This window comes from Sciurus vulgaris, assembly GCF_902686455.1.
Source record: "Sciurus vulgaris genome assembly, chromosome: 3".
Taxonomy (NCBI): Eukaryota; Metazoa; Chordata; class Mammalia; order Rodentia; family Sciuridae; genus Sciurus; species Sciurus vulgaris.
In genome coordinates, this window is record NC_136463.1 from 34,378,389 (window position 1) to 34,397,136 (window position 18,748).

The following is an 18,748-nucleotide window of genomic DNA, read 5'->3' on the forward strand; positions in this document are numbered from 1 at the left end:
AGATAACCTGACTTGTGAAGAGACAACAAGAGAGAAGCCACAGGATCTAACCACTCACAAACAGGAAGTCAAGAAGGCAGAGAGGCCCGCCCTTCAGTCAGCTAGGGTTGGAGGCAGGCCTGGCCACAAAGAAGGGAAACTGAGCCCCCAGCATTGCAAAATGGAGCTGAAACTAATTGCTACCAAAAGTTCTAAATGTTGGAGCCCTTCCCCACCTCCCTGGAGGGGTAGCCAAAGGGAAAGAGGTGTCAAATGAGAGGGAAGTACCTCAAGAACCTAAGACAGGCATGTCCCCAGCAGAGGCACCTCAGCACCTAGGAAGATCCCCTGTCTCATCTCAGAGCCTTGGGAACACAAAGAGTGCTGAGAGGACTCCAGGCAAGGGGAGTGAGCAGCTGTCTCCCCTCGGGCCCTGCCTGCTCTGCCCAGGGGTTCTTAGGGTTAATTTCATGCTCTCCTGCGCTATTCCATCGAACAAGGGGCAGTTCCAGTGCCTAGCAGCCCTCCCTGGGAGACAACTTTGCTCTGGGGCCAGGTTCTGGCTCAGCTCTCTTGGGATCATAAAATCGAAGGACTTTTAAGTAGAAAAGTCAGGCAGCAACTGGCCCTGAGTCAGGGAAGCATGCTGAAAGCCCAGAGACAGACAGAAAGCAGCCTGAGGTCACAAAGCAAGGTCAGGGTTCTTTCCACAGCATCTGGGAAGAGGCAAAGGGGCAGGGTAGGAAGCAGGGTGTAGGTGGGAGGAAGAAGGCCACCCTGGCCACTGCCATGGGTGTGGTTATAAAACTAGAAGAATTCCCTGTGGAATCTCCTAGGGACCCAAGCAGGGAACTAGAAGCTCCCACTACTCAGGGGTGCCTAGCTTATCCTGCATAGCTGCATCTGCTCTAGTTTTAACTGCTTTGAATAAATTCTGGTGTGTGTGTGTGTGTGTGTGTGAGTGAGAGAGAGAGAGAGAGAGAGAGAGAGAGAGAGAGAGAGAGAGAGAGAGAGAGAGTTGGTTCTCTTTGCCTGAAACCCACTATGATCTCTCATCAGCCCAACTCCCTACCTCAACATCAGGGCCACTAAGAAGACAAAACTGGAAGACAACAGAGTTGGGGCCTGGTCTGTACCCTGTGGTTATTTACAGTATAACTTTGGGCCAGTCACTGAATCTGCCCCTCAACTCCCTCCTATAGTCTGCCTCTTAAATCTATAAAATTGCAAAGGTGGGGTGAGGGGAATTAATCAAAGGACCTGTTTGTCCACTAGGATGTCCACAAGAACAATGGGGCTGAGACCTTGGAGGAGGAAGAAGTAGTGGCAGCATCTGTATTCTAAAACCCTACCCATGGGGCAGCCATGGATCTTCCCAGCTGCCTCAAGGGTTACAGGCCTCCTGAAGACCAGACAAGGCAGAATGGCTAGGAAGGGCTCTTTTATTTTATTTATTTATTTTTTTAAATAAAGGATTTTTTAAAATTAAATTTTATTTTATTTTTTAGTTGTAGGTGGACATAATACCTTTATTTTATTTTTATGTGGTACAGAGGATTGAACCCAAGGCCTCATACAAGATAGGTGAGCACTCTACCACTGAGCCCCAGCCCCAGCTCAGGAAGTGTTCTTTAACAGAATTCTCCCCTCATCTGTCTGAAAACAAGGGACAAAAAGTTACCTATTCCTTCCTGACAGGCTCCTGTCCACTACAGGATTCCTTGCATCCCAGGCACACCTGGAAAAGTAGAAGGGGAGAGGTGGGAAGAAGAGACTGAGCTGTGCTGAAGCTCTTGGACCAAGAAGCTGGGAGGAAGGCAGAAGATCATAAACACATTCAGTCTGAATTTCATTTGATCATCATGCTGAGATAAATGATAATATCCCCAATTCAGAGATGAGGAACCGGAAGCTCAGCAAGGTTGTTTCAGCTTCCTGAAAAATGGGCCAACAGCCTGCAGCTCTTGTTTCTGCTCTCCCAAGGGAGTACATTAAAAAATGCCCCAAAAGGAACGGGTCTTTTGAGAGAACCTCTCTCCTCACAAACCCAACCTGAGAAGGGAGCTGGGAAAGGCAGTGGGAAGGACTCAAAGTACACTTCCCTGCCCCAGGAGAGGGGTCTAGGTAGGCAACCAAGTGGTCTGCAGAATCTCTCCAAAGTCCAATTGTCACCCAGCCCCTTCCTTTAGAGCTTCTTAAGCACAGATGGGAATGAGCTGGCACCAAGGTTGGGGGGCCCCCTGCAGCAGCAACAGCAGCAGCAGCAGTTCACAACACTGGAGCCGTTAAAAAGTGACTCAACCAGAAAGTGCGTTTGAAGCAGCGCCCGCTGGGCCCCAAAGCCAAACCTCAAAAAGATGAAGTGAGAGAGACAGGCCTGCGGGGGCTGGGCTGGGGGTGGAGGCCCAGCCTAGGCCTAGAGCCGGCCTGGCCAAATAAGGGCAAATGCTCTTAGGCGGGCCAATGGGGTGCCAGTGGCTTCGTCACAGAGCTGTGGCTCAGGGAAGGGGAGGGGAGAGTCTGGGGCCAAATGGGGGCAGGAGAGGGACAGGCGAGCCTCTCCCCACACTGCTGCCCCTCTTCAAGGGGTCTGGTGAACATGGGGAGGCACTGACACCCTCACTCCTAAATAGACCTTGGTTGGTGCTGAGGTCAGTGGACCTGCAACTCCAGGAATGCCAAATATAGGCTGGGACTCAGAGAGGAAAAGGAAAACAAGGACACCCCAAACCTTTGCCCTGGTTATGGGACCTCAATCCCCATCTGCCATGACCAAACTGAGGAGAAGCCTTAAGGACAGTATGCTGTGCAAGGATGAAAGGACTGGGCTGAAACACCCATGCTGCCTGGCCTGGCCCCTGACCTCACCTCCGGCAAATGATCTAACAGAAACTCAGTGTTCTCATCTGTTAAAGGAGACTAATAATGCCTCACAGGATGTCACTGAGGATCAAATGCAATACAGGAGGCAGCCAAACCTGAAAATTGCCATAGCGATGTATGTTCACAAGCCCATGGGCTGCTTTCCCTTCATAGTCTTGCTTCCAATTACTCTGAGTTCCCTTTGCAAGATACCACAGGGTTCAATTCTGGCTCTAAGAGTAGAAAAGGTGCAGGGGCCAGTGGGGTCCTCCAAATCAAAGCTTAGTCTTGTTATAGACAGAGTAGACCAACATCTTCCCTCCCTGCAGCCCATTCCCCAGAGTCATTTCCATGGCCTCCTCTTCCCTGGCCTGGCTCTGGAGGACTCCAGACCATGCCCCACCTCTCCACCTGAGACCCCGCCCTCCATCTCCCCCCACTTCTGTGGAGTGCAGGGCTGAGGAAGTGAGTCTACTCAGCTCCTCAGAGAAAGTACTGCCTCTCCTTGCACAGGTTGGGGCAGCTGCTAACTTGTTCCAGGGCTTTTGATCACTCGCTTCCACAGGTCTCCCCAGTCCCTGCTGGGACCACCCGCCCTGGGGGAAGGCTGGGTCAAGGCTGTTACCCATTTCCTCTCAAAGGTCTTCCTCCCAAGTATGGATTTGCATTTCCACCTCTGCCTTCTGCTACCCAAGCCCCAAGGGAAGAGGTGACAGTTAAACCCTACTTCCGGCTAGTGGCCCCAGAGCGCTCACTTCCTTCCAGGTATTTTCCAAAATGGGGCAGGAGTTGGAAGGGTGGCAGGTGCTGGGTTTGGGGAAGAAAGTATGAGAATGCCTTTTGGAGAGAAGCTGGGATCCTCTACTCTGAGAGTCAAAGGTGCTCCTCACCTTCCAACAAGCTTTCTCTGTAGTACAAAGGCTCAGGCAGGAAGCATCACGTAGAGCTCTTTACTGGGTCTGCCAGCCCTGCTTTCATATAGGGATGGACCACTTAGGAAAGCTCCTCAGGCTTCCTCAGGTCCTCTATGATACCAGACTACCTGCCCTCTGCCCTGAAGGGAAACGTTGAGAAGGAGAAGTACCAAAACCTAGGAAATGTTGTCCATCATAATTCTGAGTATCTGGCATCTTGGTGCCAGCAGCATGGGGCAGTTTTCTCCGCACTCAATTCCTGATTCCTAAACTCTTCAGAAAAAGAGAAATAGTCTCTTTAGGCAAAAAGCATTGAGCCAGGACATACAAAGTGGCAGTGATTCCTCTCAAGGTCAGGCTGTGTGTGGGACTCAAGTCGTCTCACTCATAAAATGTGGGGCTTGGACAATTCATGACTCCCCCAGTCCTGATGTTTTATGGTCTGCCTTCACTCTCTACAGCCTCAACGCTTTGGATTTTGCCCTCCCACAGGTGAAGACCTCAACACCTACTCCAAGGCCCAGGCAGGCAGCCATGTGTTTTCCTCAATCTAAGTTTACTGGCTCAGCTGAAGGTAATGTGTACCAAGTGGGGCTATCTATTCTCTGGCTCAAATAAACTGGAATGGAGGCAGTCACACAGGAGAAAACTGTCAGTTCTGAATCTAAGAGAAACCTGTCTAATTCTGAATCTAAAAGTATCCATTCCTGAACCCAAGCACAGGTTAAACCACATTCAGAATCCCCTACTCAGGGCTGGGACTGTGGTTCAGTGGCAGAGCACTTGCCTGGCATGTGTGAGGCAGTGGGTTCAATCCTTAGCACTGCATTAAAAATAAACAAATAAAATAAAGGCATGTTGTCCATCTACAACTACAAAAAAAATTTTTTTAAAAAGAATCCCATATTCAAATAGCAAAGTAGCCAATACACTTAAAAAAAATTGGAGCCAGGCATGATGGTGCATGCCTGTAATCTGTTACTCGGCAGGCTGAGGCAGGAGGAAGGCAAGTTTAAGGACAGCCTCAGCAATCTAGTGAGACCCTAAAAATAAAAGAGATGGGGTATAGTTCAGTGGTAGAGTATTTGCCTAAGATACATGAGGCATGAGACCATGGGTTCAATCCCCAGTTCCAATTTTTTTAAAGAAATTGTTTCCTAAATTGGGCTGGGAACATACCTCAGTGGTAGAGCACTTGCTTGGCATGCATGAGGCCCTAGGTTAAATTCCCAGCACCATGGGGAGAAAAAAAAAAAAAAACCTCACCAAAAAAATGAGAAAAGAAAGATTAAAACAAAAAGCAGTTTTGGTCCTTGAACAAAAGTGTTTTGATGTATTTATATATGGTACATCTATTGGAACAAATATTGCCCAACAATGCTAGAGGGATAAAATTCTAGCCACATCTACCTAAAACACAGAGATAGGCAACTTTGGATAAGGACAATCTCTTTCATACACTTAGAAGTTCACAGCTCTCAAAGTGCTTACTTGAGGGGCTGGGGAGATAGCTCAGTCGGTAGAGTGCTTGCCTTGCAAGAAGAAGGCCCTGGGTTCGATCCCCAGCACCCAAAAAAAAAAAAGTGCTTACTTGAAAGCAATTTTAGGTATTTGAATCTTACAACTACCCTAAGACAGGGACCGCCAATTATATCTATAAGCAAAACTTATTTGAAGTATAACATACACACAAAAAGGTGAACAAATCACAAGTATATAACATCAAGTTTTCAGAAAGTGAACTGACCCATGTAACTAGCATCCACATCAAGATAGAATATAGCCAGCACCTTAGGTGCCCTTCGTGCCCTCTTCCATCCATGCCTATTATAGGAACAACTATCTTGCCACCTTACACTATAGCTCTGTCAACTGCATTTTGTAGATCAATTCTTTTTGGAGAAGGTGACTTAGAAAAATCACAGGGGTTGTGGCAGGTGGAAGTAGAAGGGCTGGAAAGCAAGGACTCTGCCCTTAGCTGGATACATATTTTCTTTTAAAAAAGTTTTTAGATGTTGATGGACCTTCATTTATTTATATATGGTGCTGAGCATTTAACCCAGTGCCTCACACGTTAGGCAAATACCCTACCACTGAGCCACAACCCCGGCTGCTGGACACGTTTTCATCACAAGAGACTATGTACCAGTGGGTGTGATGGTGCCATTATCAGGCTGCAGGAGGTGGGTGGGGAGGAGGAAAATGCAGAAGAGAGGTTGGGTAATGTGGGGCACAGGCCAGTAAGCGTCCAGGAACTGTTGGAAAAGATGCAGCCAGGGAAACAAAGGGCTGGAACCATTTCATTTCCCTTTGCTCTGCACGAGGACCCATTAGTCCTAAGGATCTCTTCCCTGGGTCATTACCCCCACTGCCTCTCCCTCTTTCGATAGAAGGGGAAATAGAAGTGTTGAGTAGGGTGGTTGGTGGGGTTCAGTGTGTAGGAACATTGTAACCTAACTGAATAGAAAAGTAATGTCTCACACTGGTTCTGTGGAACACCTGTAAAGGGAGCAAAGCTGCTGTGTTTGGGGATAACTAAGGGGGAACCAGAGCCTTCAACTGGCTGTGGGCATTCCATTTCTTGCCCTAATGCTCCACTAGTTCATCGTGGCTAGGCCAATCAACTCTCTGAACTTGTCTCCTCATCACTAAAAAAGGCTACTAACTGCTTTCAGGGGTTTTGTGAGGATCAAATGAGACAAAGAACATAAAAGCCCTTTGTCAACTGCAAAATGCTATTTACACAAAAGGTTTTACTGATACTTAACATGAACCAGGTTTCTGGACAACATATTAGTCTGTTCTTACCATTATGTACCTGCCTTCTTTTTATGCAGAGATCACACATCTGGGAAGGGACGTGAGGATTAAGCAGCAGACTGTGGACAGGCTAGCAATAACAGGCCACATCAAAAGCAAGGCCTCAGTCCCCAAACCTAGTAAGCCCAGCCTGAGCTTAGGTTCTCATCAGCCCATCTATTCCAAGATCAGAATGTTCTTACCCTTGATCTGCCAGCTATCAGTTCCTCCCTGAGCTGGAGGTTGTCATTCCCAATGCACTGTCACTTAGTTTTGAGGAGAACCTAACAGCAGAGCACTTGGTAGGTAGAGTAGAAAATGAGGACTAGGCAGGCAAGGCAAAGTAGCCTGGCAACTATTTCTAGTCTCTGATATGATTTGTCTGTCCTGCTAAATTAGGGAGTATTGCCCTTCTGAAAAGTACTAAGCAAGAGACCGAGAGATCTTAAGACTCTGGGCAGACTCAGAAACCCAGTAGATGGAATGGAGCCAAAACTCTGATAGACAAATGGGCAGGATGGAGTTTTCATGGCTGTGAAATCCAGGGTAGCAGCACAAGCACCACTCACCCTTAAGAGAGCCTGGAACCAAGTCCATCTTGGCTTCTTTGGGCTCCCACTAGGGGTTGGGACGCCTACACCTTAGTCTCTGCACTGTTCAAGTACCAGAGAAGGCAAGAAAGTGATTCAGAAGCAGCGCCCAGGCAGAGCTGAAACAAGCCCCTTCCCCCACAACCATCAGTGCCTGTCTTTCGCTTCCTGCAAGATTAACAGCACCCAGCTCTGTGTGGGACTGAGGTAGCCACGTGTGGTTATTTGTGCACAGCTCCTCCTGCCACCCCTCCCCACAACTGTTTCCATTCTCACCAAGCAGCCACGTCCGGGTCAGACACCTAAGACAGCAGCTGGGACTTTCCAAGGGACTTTTTGAGAAAGCCAGTGAAAGTTTGGGGATTGGCTGCACAGCCTAGGCACTCTTGCCAAAACCCACTTCACTTTAGGATGTAAGTTGTCCTGGCAGGGGTGCTGGGGTTGCTGACCAAAGCTCCTTCCAGACTGAACTTCAAGAGCAATATATACCCACAGGGCTGAAATGAGATTAACAGACCATTCTCTCGGAACTTGATGGCACTAATGGAATGGTTCTTTTTTGAGAACCTGTGATGGATATGAATGGCCTGATCAGTCCCAGTTATTATCCCACAAGCCTAGGAGGGGACAAAGATGGTGTGGAGAAAGACGGACACCAGAGTCAGCATTTCTCTTCAGGGTCAGGATCACAGGTAACCCAAAACTGACTCACTAGCAACACCAGGTGGCTAAGGGACACAAAGCCTAGTGCAGGCAGCTCTGCTAGTGAATCAGAGGTCACCTGCATTTGTGGTTCTGGGCAACCCTTCACTGGCCCCACACATTTTGACTGTATGCACATATTGTGTATTCTAAAAAATGATTAATAAGGAAAAAAAAAACACAGGAATTTTACCTTTTATAAGATTTGTTACAGAATTTCCACATTGCTTCATCTTTTTCTTTTTGGTACCCAAGGGTGCCTAACCTTTGAGCCGGAGCCCCAGCTCTTCTCGCTAGACTGTTTACAGTCCAAGTTTCTGAGGCTGACTTTGAACCTGGAATCCTCTTGCCTCAGCCTCCTGAGCTGCTGGGATTACAGGCATGTGTCACCAAGCCCAGCACATTGCTTCATTTCTGAGCACAAGAATCCTGAGGTAAACAGAGTATAATCACTCTCACTTATGGATGAACTTAAATCAAAATGGGGATACTAATAGGATTTCTGTGGATGCTTAAATACATGAAAATTTATGGTAATTTTTTAAATTTTAAAACAAACAACCCACCTTGGCCAAAATAGTTACCCAAAGCCCCCTATCAAGCTAGGGAAGGAAAGGCCAACTTCTCACAGAAGCACAAACTCCCAGACAACACCCAGCAGCCACCTGAGGCTGGAAGGTCTCCAGAGAGGGGAATGTAAAACAAGGATGAAACTGGCCAAAGGTATAGGAAGATCAGTAAAAATAAAGACACAAAGAAGGAAAAGAAGAAGTATGAAACAAAGTCAAGGGGTGAAGAACACTAAGAAGCTTCAAGATTTTAAGAGGGACTGATAATGCCAGGTCTAGAAGGTAGGCTATAAGCCCTAGACTATGGGACTACACTGAGGGGTTACGGTGCCTCAGAACAGCAGACCTTCCAATGAAGCTCAAGCAAGTACACTAGGAAGGCTGCACCCCTGGAGGCTCAGAGACAGGTGCAAGAGCAGAAGAGACTCTACTGTGCTGGGATGGTGCTTATTGGGCAAGTGAGCCCTTATTGTGCCAAGCTAAGAGAAAGGGAGAGGGAGGCAAGCCATGCGTCATGGTTTTAAGAATTTTCCAGTAGTTCATGTTAATTGGAATTTAACCCAAAGTATTGCTCATGGGCAAGGGCATAGCCCTGGACATGGGCAGGAAAACTGGCACCCTCTCCCCTCAATTCAGTCTCTGTGGACCCTCCGGCCCCAACCTCTCCACCTCCACCCAGTAGTCCCAGAAATGGCCTAGAGACAGGATGGGCTGCTCTCTCAATGGTCTGCTGATTCTCAGAGTAGAGGGCAAGGAGTATTTGAAGTTCTGTTTGTTTAGTTCAACAACAACAACAACAAAGCAGAGGAAGGAGGTGGAGAGCAAAGATGCTGGCAGCCTGCATCTTGCTAGGTCTTTATAGCCGTGTCTCTGGATTTGTAGGCCACTCCTCGACTTTTCAGCTCCCGCACGATTCCTGTGGCAGGAAAAGAAACAGTCTGTGAGGGAAGATTCACAAGGCTAAGAAAGGTCCTTACTGCCACTTTAGAGGGGGGCCACAAGCAAACTGGAGTTCCTAGACTGCTCATCAAGAGTCTTGCTTGGGGGCTGGAGTTGTGGCTTAGTGGTAGAGCACTTGCCTAGCATGTGCGAGGCACTGGGTTCGAGTCTCAGCACCACATATAAATAAAAGAATAAAATAAAGGTCTATCAACAGCTTAAAAAAAATTAAAAACGAAAAAGAGTCTTGCTTGAAGATTCAGGCAAGTCCTGGCAAACACTGACTAGGTAAGAATGAGAAGAAAAAGAGGGATTCATGTAGTTAATCAAAACCAAATGCCTGATACTCTGGTTTCCCTCCAGATTGTATAAATCTTTCGCCTTTTACTAAAGAGTTCCACAGAGAGGAACAACTCTGAGTCTTTATTTTTTTAAATTTTTTGTAGTTGTAGATGGATAGCATGTCATTTTATTTGTTTAATTTTATGTGGTGCTGATATTGAACCCAGTGCCTCACACACGTGAGGCAAGCATTCTACCACTGAGCTACACACCCAGCCCCAACTCAGTCTTAAACTGATTTTTTTTTTTTTTTTGGCGGTACTGGAGATTGAACTCAGGGCCTTGTGCTTGTAAGACAAGCACTCTTAACAGTTGAGCTCTCCCCCTAGCCCTTAAACTGATTTTTTGAGGTCATGTTTCAGCCAGAAAAAAAAAAAAAAAAAAAAAAAGCCTGGGACTTGTTTGTAGCTCAGTGGTAGAGCGCTTGCCTAGTACGTATGAGGCACTGGCTTTGAGTCTCAGCACCACATGTAAGTAAAAAATAAAGGTCTCATTAACAACTAAACAAAAAAAAAAAAAAAAAAAAAAAAAAAAAAAAAGGCTGTAACCAGAATTCTTGGGTGATACTGGCAAGTTATTTATCTCTCTGCCACAGTTCATAAATAAAATGTAGAACCTCTTAAGAGTCAAGAGGATTGTTGTTAATTTACCTAAAAGACTGACTTCCCAGATGAGTATGGTACTACATGCCTGTAGCCCCAGCTACTCAGAAGATCACTTCAGCCCTGGAGTATGAGACTAGCCAGGGCAACAAAGCAAGATCCCAACTGAAAAAACAAAGTCTAACTTCTGCCGAGCTTGGTACAATAAATGAACATTAGTTGTGATTATGACTGTTATTACCTTGGGGCAGGCGACCAGTGACTGACACTGCATATACACCTGGCTTAAAGTTACCTGAAAGAGAAGAAAGGAGGCTGCAGTGGGAGTGAGTTAAGACTGAATGGAGACTTGAGCTAAACACGAAAGAAGTTACCACTCAAGAGATAAACCGGGGAGGGAAGGGTTAGTGTTAGGGTTAGGGAGGGGGGCAAGTATGGAAGGAAGGACTGTATAGAGGGAAAAGAGGGGTGGGAGGGGTGGGGGGAAGGGAAAAAATAACAGAATGAATCAAACAACATTACTCTATGTAAATTTATGATTACACAAATGGTATGCCTTTACGCCATGTACAAACAGAGAAACAACATGTATCCCATTTGTTTACAATAAAAAAAAATACATTATAAAAAAAAAAAAAAAAAAAAACAGAGAGATAAACCATCGCTTCTTTTGGCTATAGGGTATACGTCCTGTACCATGGCTTCCTTGTCTTTCCTACACCATCTTTCTCATCCTGAGGCCAGAAACCCTGCTAATTTAAGTCTCTTGCTGGCCCTGATGCAAAGTGCCAATACCACAAAGGCCAGAATAAGGAAAAAGGGAGACACTTACTGACTCGCTGCCACTTGGAGACCCAGCTGTCCTCTGGACTCATCATTGCAATGATTCTAGGAGGGAAAAGAAACAGGGCCACTGTGAGCCTCCCCTGCCAGAGAGGAAGAAGATCAAGGGAGTTGCTCAGTCAGCACAACAGTACTGGGAGAGTAATGCTAGGAGAAAGCTGGGGTTGAGTTTCTATTGGAAAGCAGGGGAAACTGAATTCTAATGCTGGGAAGGGGTGACACAGAGCTAGTACTGACAGAGGTTCTTTGTTCTTATATCCCTGGCTTGCCAGTAAGAAGTCAGTTACTATTCCCAAAGACAATTTCACCAGGCTCAAAAACATCTGTAGGGGCTGGGGATGTAGCTCAATGGCAGGGCACTTGCCTAGCATGTTAAGAGGCCCTAAGTTCAACCTCAGTCAGTACTGCACCCAGTACTTTTTTGCAGTGCTGGGGATTGAACCCAGGGCCTTGTGCTTGCAAGGCAAGCACTCTACCAACTGAGCTATATCCCCACCCCCTCACCCCCAAAATCTTTAGCCTAGATTCCCTAGAAGATGGGACAGCTTTAGCAGTGGATGGTCAGTACTACAGATTACAACCAACACAACCACTAGGGGGCTAGGCCAAGTGCAAAGCAGGGAGTGAATCGAAACAATGGATCTTCCTACCAGAAATTAGTTATATTTGGCCAAGTCCCTCCTCTAATGAGCTGGGCAGCCAGAATACACGTGAAGACCTCTCACAGAATCATCATGAAAAATGTACTACAGAGGTAACCACAGAGCAAGTGCTAAATGAGCATTAGCTCTTATTATCCTAATAGGCCTTCCCAGGTAGCTCCAATTCCAGAGCATGGCTAACATAAAGGCTATTCAAGGGCTAGAAGCCCACTACTTAGGCAAGAAGGATCAGAAGCATTGCTATCAGAAGCTACAGAGGTAATTTTTGTTATTCATGCATTCAATCAAATGCTAACTGCCTATCATGTCAGGTCTGTTCTAGGCACTGATGTTTATAGACTGCCTCTTCCATATGCATTTCCTGTTCTCTTGGCACCAATCTTGGATTCTACTTTGGGGGAGACTCCCTTCCCATCCAAATCTTACATTTTCACCTGTGTTTTGAGTACAACGGACCTCACCTCCAGGGGTGACAAGCATAAGAACAGCTAAAGGACCCTGCAGACAATCTGGGATGGGCATGCATGAAGGTCATCCTCCCACAAGTATATTTTCATTTATCTTTCACAATCTATCCTTATAGCCTCACAGGTCTTGTTACCCAACAAATTTAACCTAAACAGAATTCCCAGTTTTCCAAACATCCCTGACTTTTTTTTTCCTACCCCATGACTTTGTTCTAGTCACTCCCTGTATTTGGAGTGTTCTTCCTATCCTTCTCACTTCAAATTTCTCAAAAATCCTATACTTCTTTCTTTAAGAGGAAAGTGTGTTATCTTCTCCACTTCTAGCTGAGCTCATATAACCTCCCTCTGATCTTTTTTAACCTTTGATTTGCTTACTCTTTTAAAAACCAATATGCTCTAGAATATATAATTCCTACAAACTCAGGGAAAAAAAAAAAAAAAAAAAAACCATATTCCAAAAAGGACAAGCTAGGGGTGTAGCTCAGTGGTAGAGTCACTGCCTATCACATGTGAGTCCCTAGGCTCAATGATCTTCATTATTACAAAAAAAAAAAAAAAAAAAAAACAATCTAAATAGAAAATTAGACAATAAGCATATAACGAGGAAATAATCATTAAGGAAATCAATAATCATTAAGGAAATGCAAATCAAACCCACAAAATATCAATTCATATCCAATAGGATGGCTATTATAAAAACAAAAAACACACCTATCAGAAAGGCTATTATAAAAACAAACAACAAAAACATGGAAAGTAACAAGAGTTGTCAAGGATAAGGAAAAACTAGAACACTTCCACACTGTTTCTTGGCTCCTCAAGAAATTAAAACAATGAATCATTATATAACCTAGCAATTCTATTTCTGGATATATACCCAAAAGAACTGGAAGCAGGGACTTAATATGTATTTAAGCATTGATGCTTATAGCAGTATTATTTACAACTGCAAAAATGTAAAATCAACCCAAGCAACCATATACAGATGAATGGATAAATAAACTTGTATATGCATGCAATGAAATATTATTCAGCTTTAAAAAGGAGGAAAATTTTGACACGTTATGACATGGATGAACCTTGAAGACATTAAATGTTGAATAAGCCAGTCACAAAAGAACATTGTATAATTCCAGTTATGAGACACCTAAGGTAGTCAAACTCATGAAGAAAGAAAGAATGGTCTTGAGACCATTCTGGGGGAGTCAGAAATGGAAAGTTAGTGTTTAATTGGTACAGATGAAAAAAGTTCTGGAGATGGATGGTGCTGATGGCTATACAACAATGTGAATGCACTAATGGCACTGAGTTGTATACTTAAAATGGTTAAAACTTCACATTGCATCTCTCTTACTAGTATCTTGTGCACATTATACAAAGATGGGAGTCCCTTCATTCATTTGTTAGCACTGAATAGCATAGTGCTAACAAAGAAGCAAGGAAGCCAGAGTATCTTGAGTGTCAATATGCAAGCACAGAAAGTAAAGGTTCCATGCCAGTATCTTTTTTTTTGCCCAATTCTTATTCTCCACTAAAGAAAATCAAAGAAGAAATGGGACTGGCCCACCTTAAAAGAACTTTAGCAAGTACTTAGTAGTACCTCCTTAACCCCCAAACAATATTGTCCTCTGGCCACTATCTTGGGGAAGATCTAGACACTTATGCTTCTCTCCTTTCTACTTCTCCCCACTGGACAATTTTGCCAAAGGAAAATTCTTCTTCTAGGACCTCTTTAAGATCATCAGCTTTGGGGCAATAATCTACCTTATTGTACCTTCCCTTCCCTTCCCTTCCCTTTACTGTCAAATCTTCACATATTCAATGGGTTGCTTTTTGGGGGGCGGGGGGCGGGGTAGATGCTGGTGATTGAACCCAGGGCCTCATGCATGCTAAGTGCATGCTTTCTCTCTGAGCTATAGCCCTAGGCTCTCAACATACATTAAGTATCTCCACCTTCTGGGTCTTGTACCAGGTAGTACTGCACAAGATAAATTCAGTCCCCACCATGAACGATCTGACAATTTAGTAAAGCAGTGTTCACTGAAAATACAATAAAAATACATCATCCTGTATTTTCCAGTAGTCACATTTTAAAAGAGTGAATACTGAAAGATGAAATTTCAATATATCATTTAACCCAAATACATCTAAAACCATCGTTTAAGCTCTTTTACATTCTTTCTTCTCATGTTAAGTCACAGAAATCTGGTGTATGTTTAACACTTAAAAGCATATAGTAACTTGGACTAGTCACATTTCAAATGCCAGTAGGTACATAAAGCTAGTGGCTACTGCACTGAATACATGGGACTAGTAGGTCTCAAAATAACTGCTGAAACCAGCTAGGTTTTATTACGTTAAAAGTCTGCCCCCCGCCACCCCGTAAGCTTGGGATGGGGTGGGGGTGGGGCAAGATGATGCAGAACGAAGTGAATGAAGGAATCTGAAGGGGCTTACCCATCAAAGGAAGAGCTGGTGCAGTCATATACCATCTCTCGATTACCCTTCATTTGTAGGTATGCATCACAATTATCACAACCATCATATTCAAACTGGTCTATTGTCTAAGCAGTGGAAAATTTAAAAAAGAAAAGGAAAGAAGAAAAAAAAAAGAGTAGTTTTCCTCAATACTTCTGACCTGGTCAACTTCTTGATCCTCTATGCTGTTTGTCTCAACAGGTTCCCCACCCAAGGCAACCAAGGCATCATTCCTAAATTCCACCTTCACATTCCTTCCTCTCTTGTTCCCAATTCCGTCTGATCTTTCCTTTCTCCAGTCTCCCCTGGGTCAGGCACTCTCTCTGAATACTCCCTCAGCTGCAGATCCCCAGCCTTCTGACTCCCGTCGTCTTTCGGATCCAACAAAACGTTTGTAGAGCTACGCCTGTGGCACTTTAAACCGCCCGTGCCCTCAGCTGCAAGACCTGTTCGCGTTTTCCGGACGTAAACAATGGCCTCCTTCGAATTCCCATTCCCCGGGCCACCTCCCGGGGTCCTGGACATTTCTTTTCCTTGTGGCCAGTGTCATCCCCCCTTCCCCTTCTTCCCCCACGTCGCCCCTAACATCCAAGACCCCGACGGACACCTTAACCAGCGAACACAGCAGACAAGCTCGCAGATGCCGCAGGTCCTTGGGCACAGTCTCCAAGGCCATCCTCTCGGATACGAAGAACTGCTGGGGACGCGGCCACAGCCTCCACACCGCAGGAAGTAAACAGTTCACTACCCAGAATGCCCGTCACTTCTGGCGCCCGACTTCCTCTTCCGGTGTAAGAGGGCGCCGGCCCCGCCCCTCCCCCCGCCTGAGGAGATGGTTTCTCCCGCCAGGGAGCGGAGGCGGGGCGGCCGGCAGCCACCTGGGCCGGCGCGCGCCTCGCCACCTGGCCGCGCGGGGGCCGTCGAAGGCGGCCGTTGGGCCTGTCGGCGGCCCTGGGGGGGGGCGGGGCGGGGAGGCGGGGCTGGCGCCTGCGCGGGAGCGCGCCGAGCCCGGGCGGGAGCGCTGCGGAGCGGGCCATTTAATGTAGGCCGCTGGCACCATGCCACGGTGCCCTTAGAAGGCTCCCCGATGATAGCCTAGATTGTTTTTTGTCTTTCCGTTTTAAAAGCGCTGGAGCAGGGCTGGGGCTGTAGCTCAGTGATAGAGGCTTGCCTAGAGCATGCTCGAGGCCCTCGGTTCGTTCTCTGCACCACAAAAAAATAAAAGCAAAGCGCTGGAGCAGTGAGTCCATGTCTCTCTGGATTATCTCTGCAGAGACCGAAAATAAATACACAGTCTGCCCCACCCTCCTTCCTAACTGTGAGAGAGCACTATAGGGTTTCCACTTGCCATCCGCAGGAATGCTGGCCTGTGAGCCCAAGGCCGGGAAATGCTTATTCCTAAAGACTACGTTAGCGCGTCCCAGCTGATAATTTATACTGTGTACAGCTCTTAGTAAAATTTAGACAGTTCCTTTACTTGAGAACATCTGTAGATTGTCTTTCTTTTCCCATGGCCTCCTATGGGATGGGATGGGAGGCAACCGGCACCCCTACCAAATCTGGGAGAAGCAAAAGAATTGTGCAGTGTGAGGAAGAGAGCAAAAGCTCCTCTGACCCTGGGGAATTCTTCATACAAAGCACCAGCTCTCTGGTGTGTAGGCAGAGCACAGGCATTTGTGTTTATCTGAATTGCAGCTTCAGGATATAAATAGTTTCAGGCCCTGCTGTTCTATCCTTGCAGCTGGCCTCCTTATTGAAACAGCTTCTTCAAGGCAGGCTTGCTTCTCAGTTCCCTGCTTCTGTCCCATGCTGTGTCCAGATGGGATCTGTGACTGGGGTTTGGTTGTTTTCTGTTTCTGAGTGTTTCCTGAACACATTTTTACTCTGCTATCTTGTGTATGCCCTGTTTTGACTATGAAGTATGCCCATTTTATGGATGGAAAAAATGAAGCTCTGAATATTTGCCTCAGGTCACGAAGTAAGAGTCACTGAAGCATCCTAAATTAAAGTGTGAAGTGAACCATGCAACAATAATACAGATAAGTGACTGAACCACAATAAGAATCCATGCATGCCTTCTTCTTCCCTGATGCCAGGCTTCTAAGGGGCTTAAAAATCAGTTATTGAGAGACTACCACTCTCCCTATCCTTTCATAAATCAGAGACTAGCCTCTGATATCAGAAATAATTTATTCTCTTCATGTAGAAAGATGAAATTGTTACCCTGAGTGAGTCATGACAAAACAAAACCACAAGACCAGACCACATTTATGGATAAATATATTAGCAAATAAATACATTTCTCAACATAGTGCCTGATTCAAGCGTCTTTCTGTCTGGTTCAGATATAAATACCCATGTGGGTGCCTAGGTGCTAGTCTCCCCACTGACATTGAGGGAAGAATGTTCCCAAGTAGAATCCTGTGCCCATTTTGCCCCCACATTCACATTCCAGGCAAGGAAAAGCCTAAGAGGCTAGAAATGGTCAGGATGTCCTGAAGTGAATGTCACCCTCAGGAGGTCCTCAGCCCTTGCTCATTCAGTTCAAGCTGCCCAGACCAACTTCTTACTCCAGCTGTACTTGGGTGCACACCTTCTGGTTGGTCCCTGGCCTGTGTGGCATATACTGAGGAGCTGGGTCTCTGGGTCTTCCATATCCAAGGGGTCCTACTTTGCTCTTCCTTTGTTTTCCCCTGTTCCCCACCCCTGTTCTGAGACAAAAAGCTTCTCTCAGAGAAGAACTCTTGGTTGTCTTTTCTCAGCTGTAATTTTGTATTTTCCACCTTCATTCCTTCCTCCTTCTTCCCAAAGTCAATCAGAAATTCTTTGTTGCCTGTTTTAGGACTTTGAAACAGAAGATCTTCAAGGAAGAGTTATTCCCTCCCCTTTCCCTCATCCCCAGAGGAACTGGGCTGCAGGAGGGAATTTGAAGATCAAAAGCTTCATTCCACATTCTTCAAGGTGGTGGGAACACCACCACAGGGACAGAACTCTGTGCCCTGGCTTCCCAGAGCCTCTCTCTGACTTAATATTGTGGATCTGCCAATTTAAGAACAATTCAAGCCAAGAAGAGGGAAATACCCTCCCATCTGCACCAGAGCAGGCACTGCCTGGAAAAGTTGCAGAGACCTCCCTTTATAGGGGTCAGGGCTTACCTATGCTCCTGGTCCTTTTGCAAAGAAGGAAAATGAGAAAGCTGGGGTTGCCCCTAATTCAGCGGCCTTCCAGGGAGGAGGTGAGATGGGTCACGCATTCAGCTGAACCCACTGGCTGGTATGAACATGAGGCTTGGGGAGGAAGACCTGGCAGGGCTGGGGAAAGGAGAAGCACCTTTGTGATACCTAGCTACCCATACCCAGCTTCCTTTCCTCAACAACTCAGCATTGGATTCAGTCCACAAATGCACACAGGTAGAAGCTGGTTGCCTGGTTGGACACAGGCTTGCTGCACTGCCAGCATGTTCTGCAGACAATGTCTGGAGCCAAGATCTGGAAACAGTAGCTCCCGCCACCCCCCATCACCACTCCTCTTCCAGTGGTTACAGGAAGTATGGCAAAAAGAGGGTGTTTGCTGAGGTCCTTTCTTCTCCCAGGAGCAGGACTCTGTGCCAGGTAGGAGCCTAAGTCATCCAAAGCACACTCTTGGTTGGAGCTAGGCCTGACCATCTCACACGGTCTGTTCACACAGCTCCTCAAGCTCCTCCTCTGACCCTGCATGTGGAGAGAAGGGAGGAAAGAGGTCATGAGAATCAGACCCAGATCCTGCTTCTCCTACCTGTGGAGAGTGTGGCTGGAAGGGGACCACAGAGAAGGAGGATCAGGGAATGTCTCTGGAAAGGAGATTAGATTGAAAGCTGAGAGGGGCTCTGTTGGGAAACAAGGGAGAAAAAAACAAATCCAGAGAAACACATACAGCAACCAGTGTGTTGCCAATACTTACTATTCATTCATTCACACAATAAATATTTATTATGCATTCATTGTGAATTTGGCCTGCTACC

General features: G+C 46.2%; 2 protein-coding genes and 1 long non-coding RNA gene across 5 annotated transcripts in view; 1 reads left to right on the forward strand and 2 right to left on the reverse strand.

Moving 5' to 3' along the window:
• The first annotated feature begins 5,341 nt into the window (after positions 1-5,341).
• On the forward strand, positions 5,342-9,015 carry LOC306656382. Its single transcript, XR_013762500.1, has 2 exons — positions 5,342-6,816; positions 6,849-9,015. It is a non-coding gene; the product is annotated as an uncharacterized lncRNA (long non-coding RNA).
• Positions 9,016-9,125: 110 nt separating this feature from the next.
• Positions 9,126-15,593, reverse strand: SUPT4H1 (SPT4 homolog, DSIF elongation factor subunit). Its single transcript, XM_079131491.1, has 5 exons — positions 15,356-15,593; positions 14,728-14,834; positions 11,131-11,186; positions 10,540-10,593; positions 9,126-9,331 (listed from the first exon to the last, which is right to left on the reverse strand). Exons 1-5 carry the CDS (start codon positions 15,422-15,424, stop codon positions 9,264-9,266), a joined length of 354 nt encoding a protein of 117 aa, XP_078987617.1. The 5' UTR covers positions 15,425-15,593; the 3' UTR covers positions 9,126-9,263.
• A 151-nt stretch (positions 15,594-15,744) lies between these two features.
• Positions 15,745-18,748, reverse strand: part of RNF43 (ring finger protein 43) — a 60,410-nt gene continuing 57,406 nt past the window's right edge. The window contains exon 8 of one of the 3 annotated variants that reach the window (XM_079131377.1): positions 15,745-18,458. In XM_079131377.1, the coding sequence (XP_078987503.1) occupies positions 18,415-18,458 (44 nt within the window). In that variant the 3' untranslated portion in view covers positions 15,745-18,414. The remainder of the gene's footprint in view (positions 18,459-18,748) is intronic. The other 2 variants (XM_079131376.1, XM_079131375.1) reach the window with 2 other exon arrangements.

Bases quoted from the DNA above. Each gene is read 5' to 3' on its own strand.
- SUPT4H1 (XM_079131491.1), bottom strand. From the start codon at position 15,424: ATGGCCTTGGAGACTGTGCCCAAGGACCTGCGGCATCTGCGAGCTTGT. The intron at 14,835-15,355 runs GTGTCCGTCGGG...TCCACTGCTTAG, and splicing joins TGCTGTGTTCGCTGGTTAAG to ACAATAGACCAGTTTGAATA. The intron at 10,594-11,130 runs GTAAGTGTCTCC...CTTCTCTTTCAG, and splicing joins CTCCAAGTGGCAGCGAGTCA to GTAACTTTAAGCCAGGTGTA.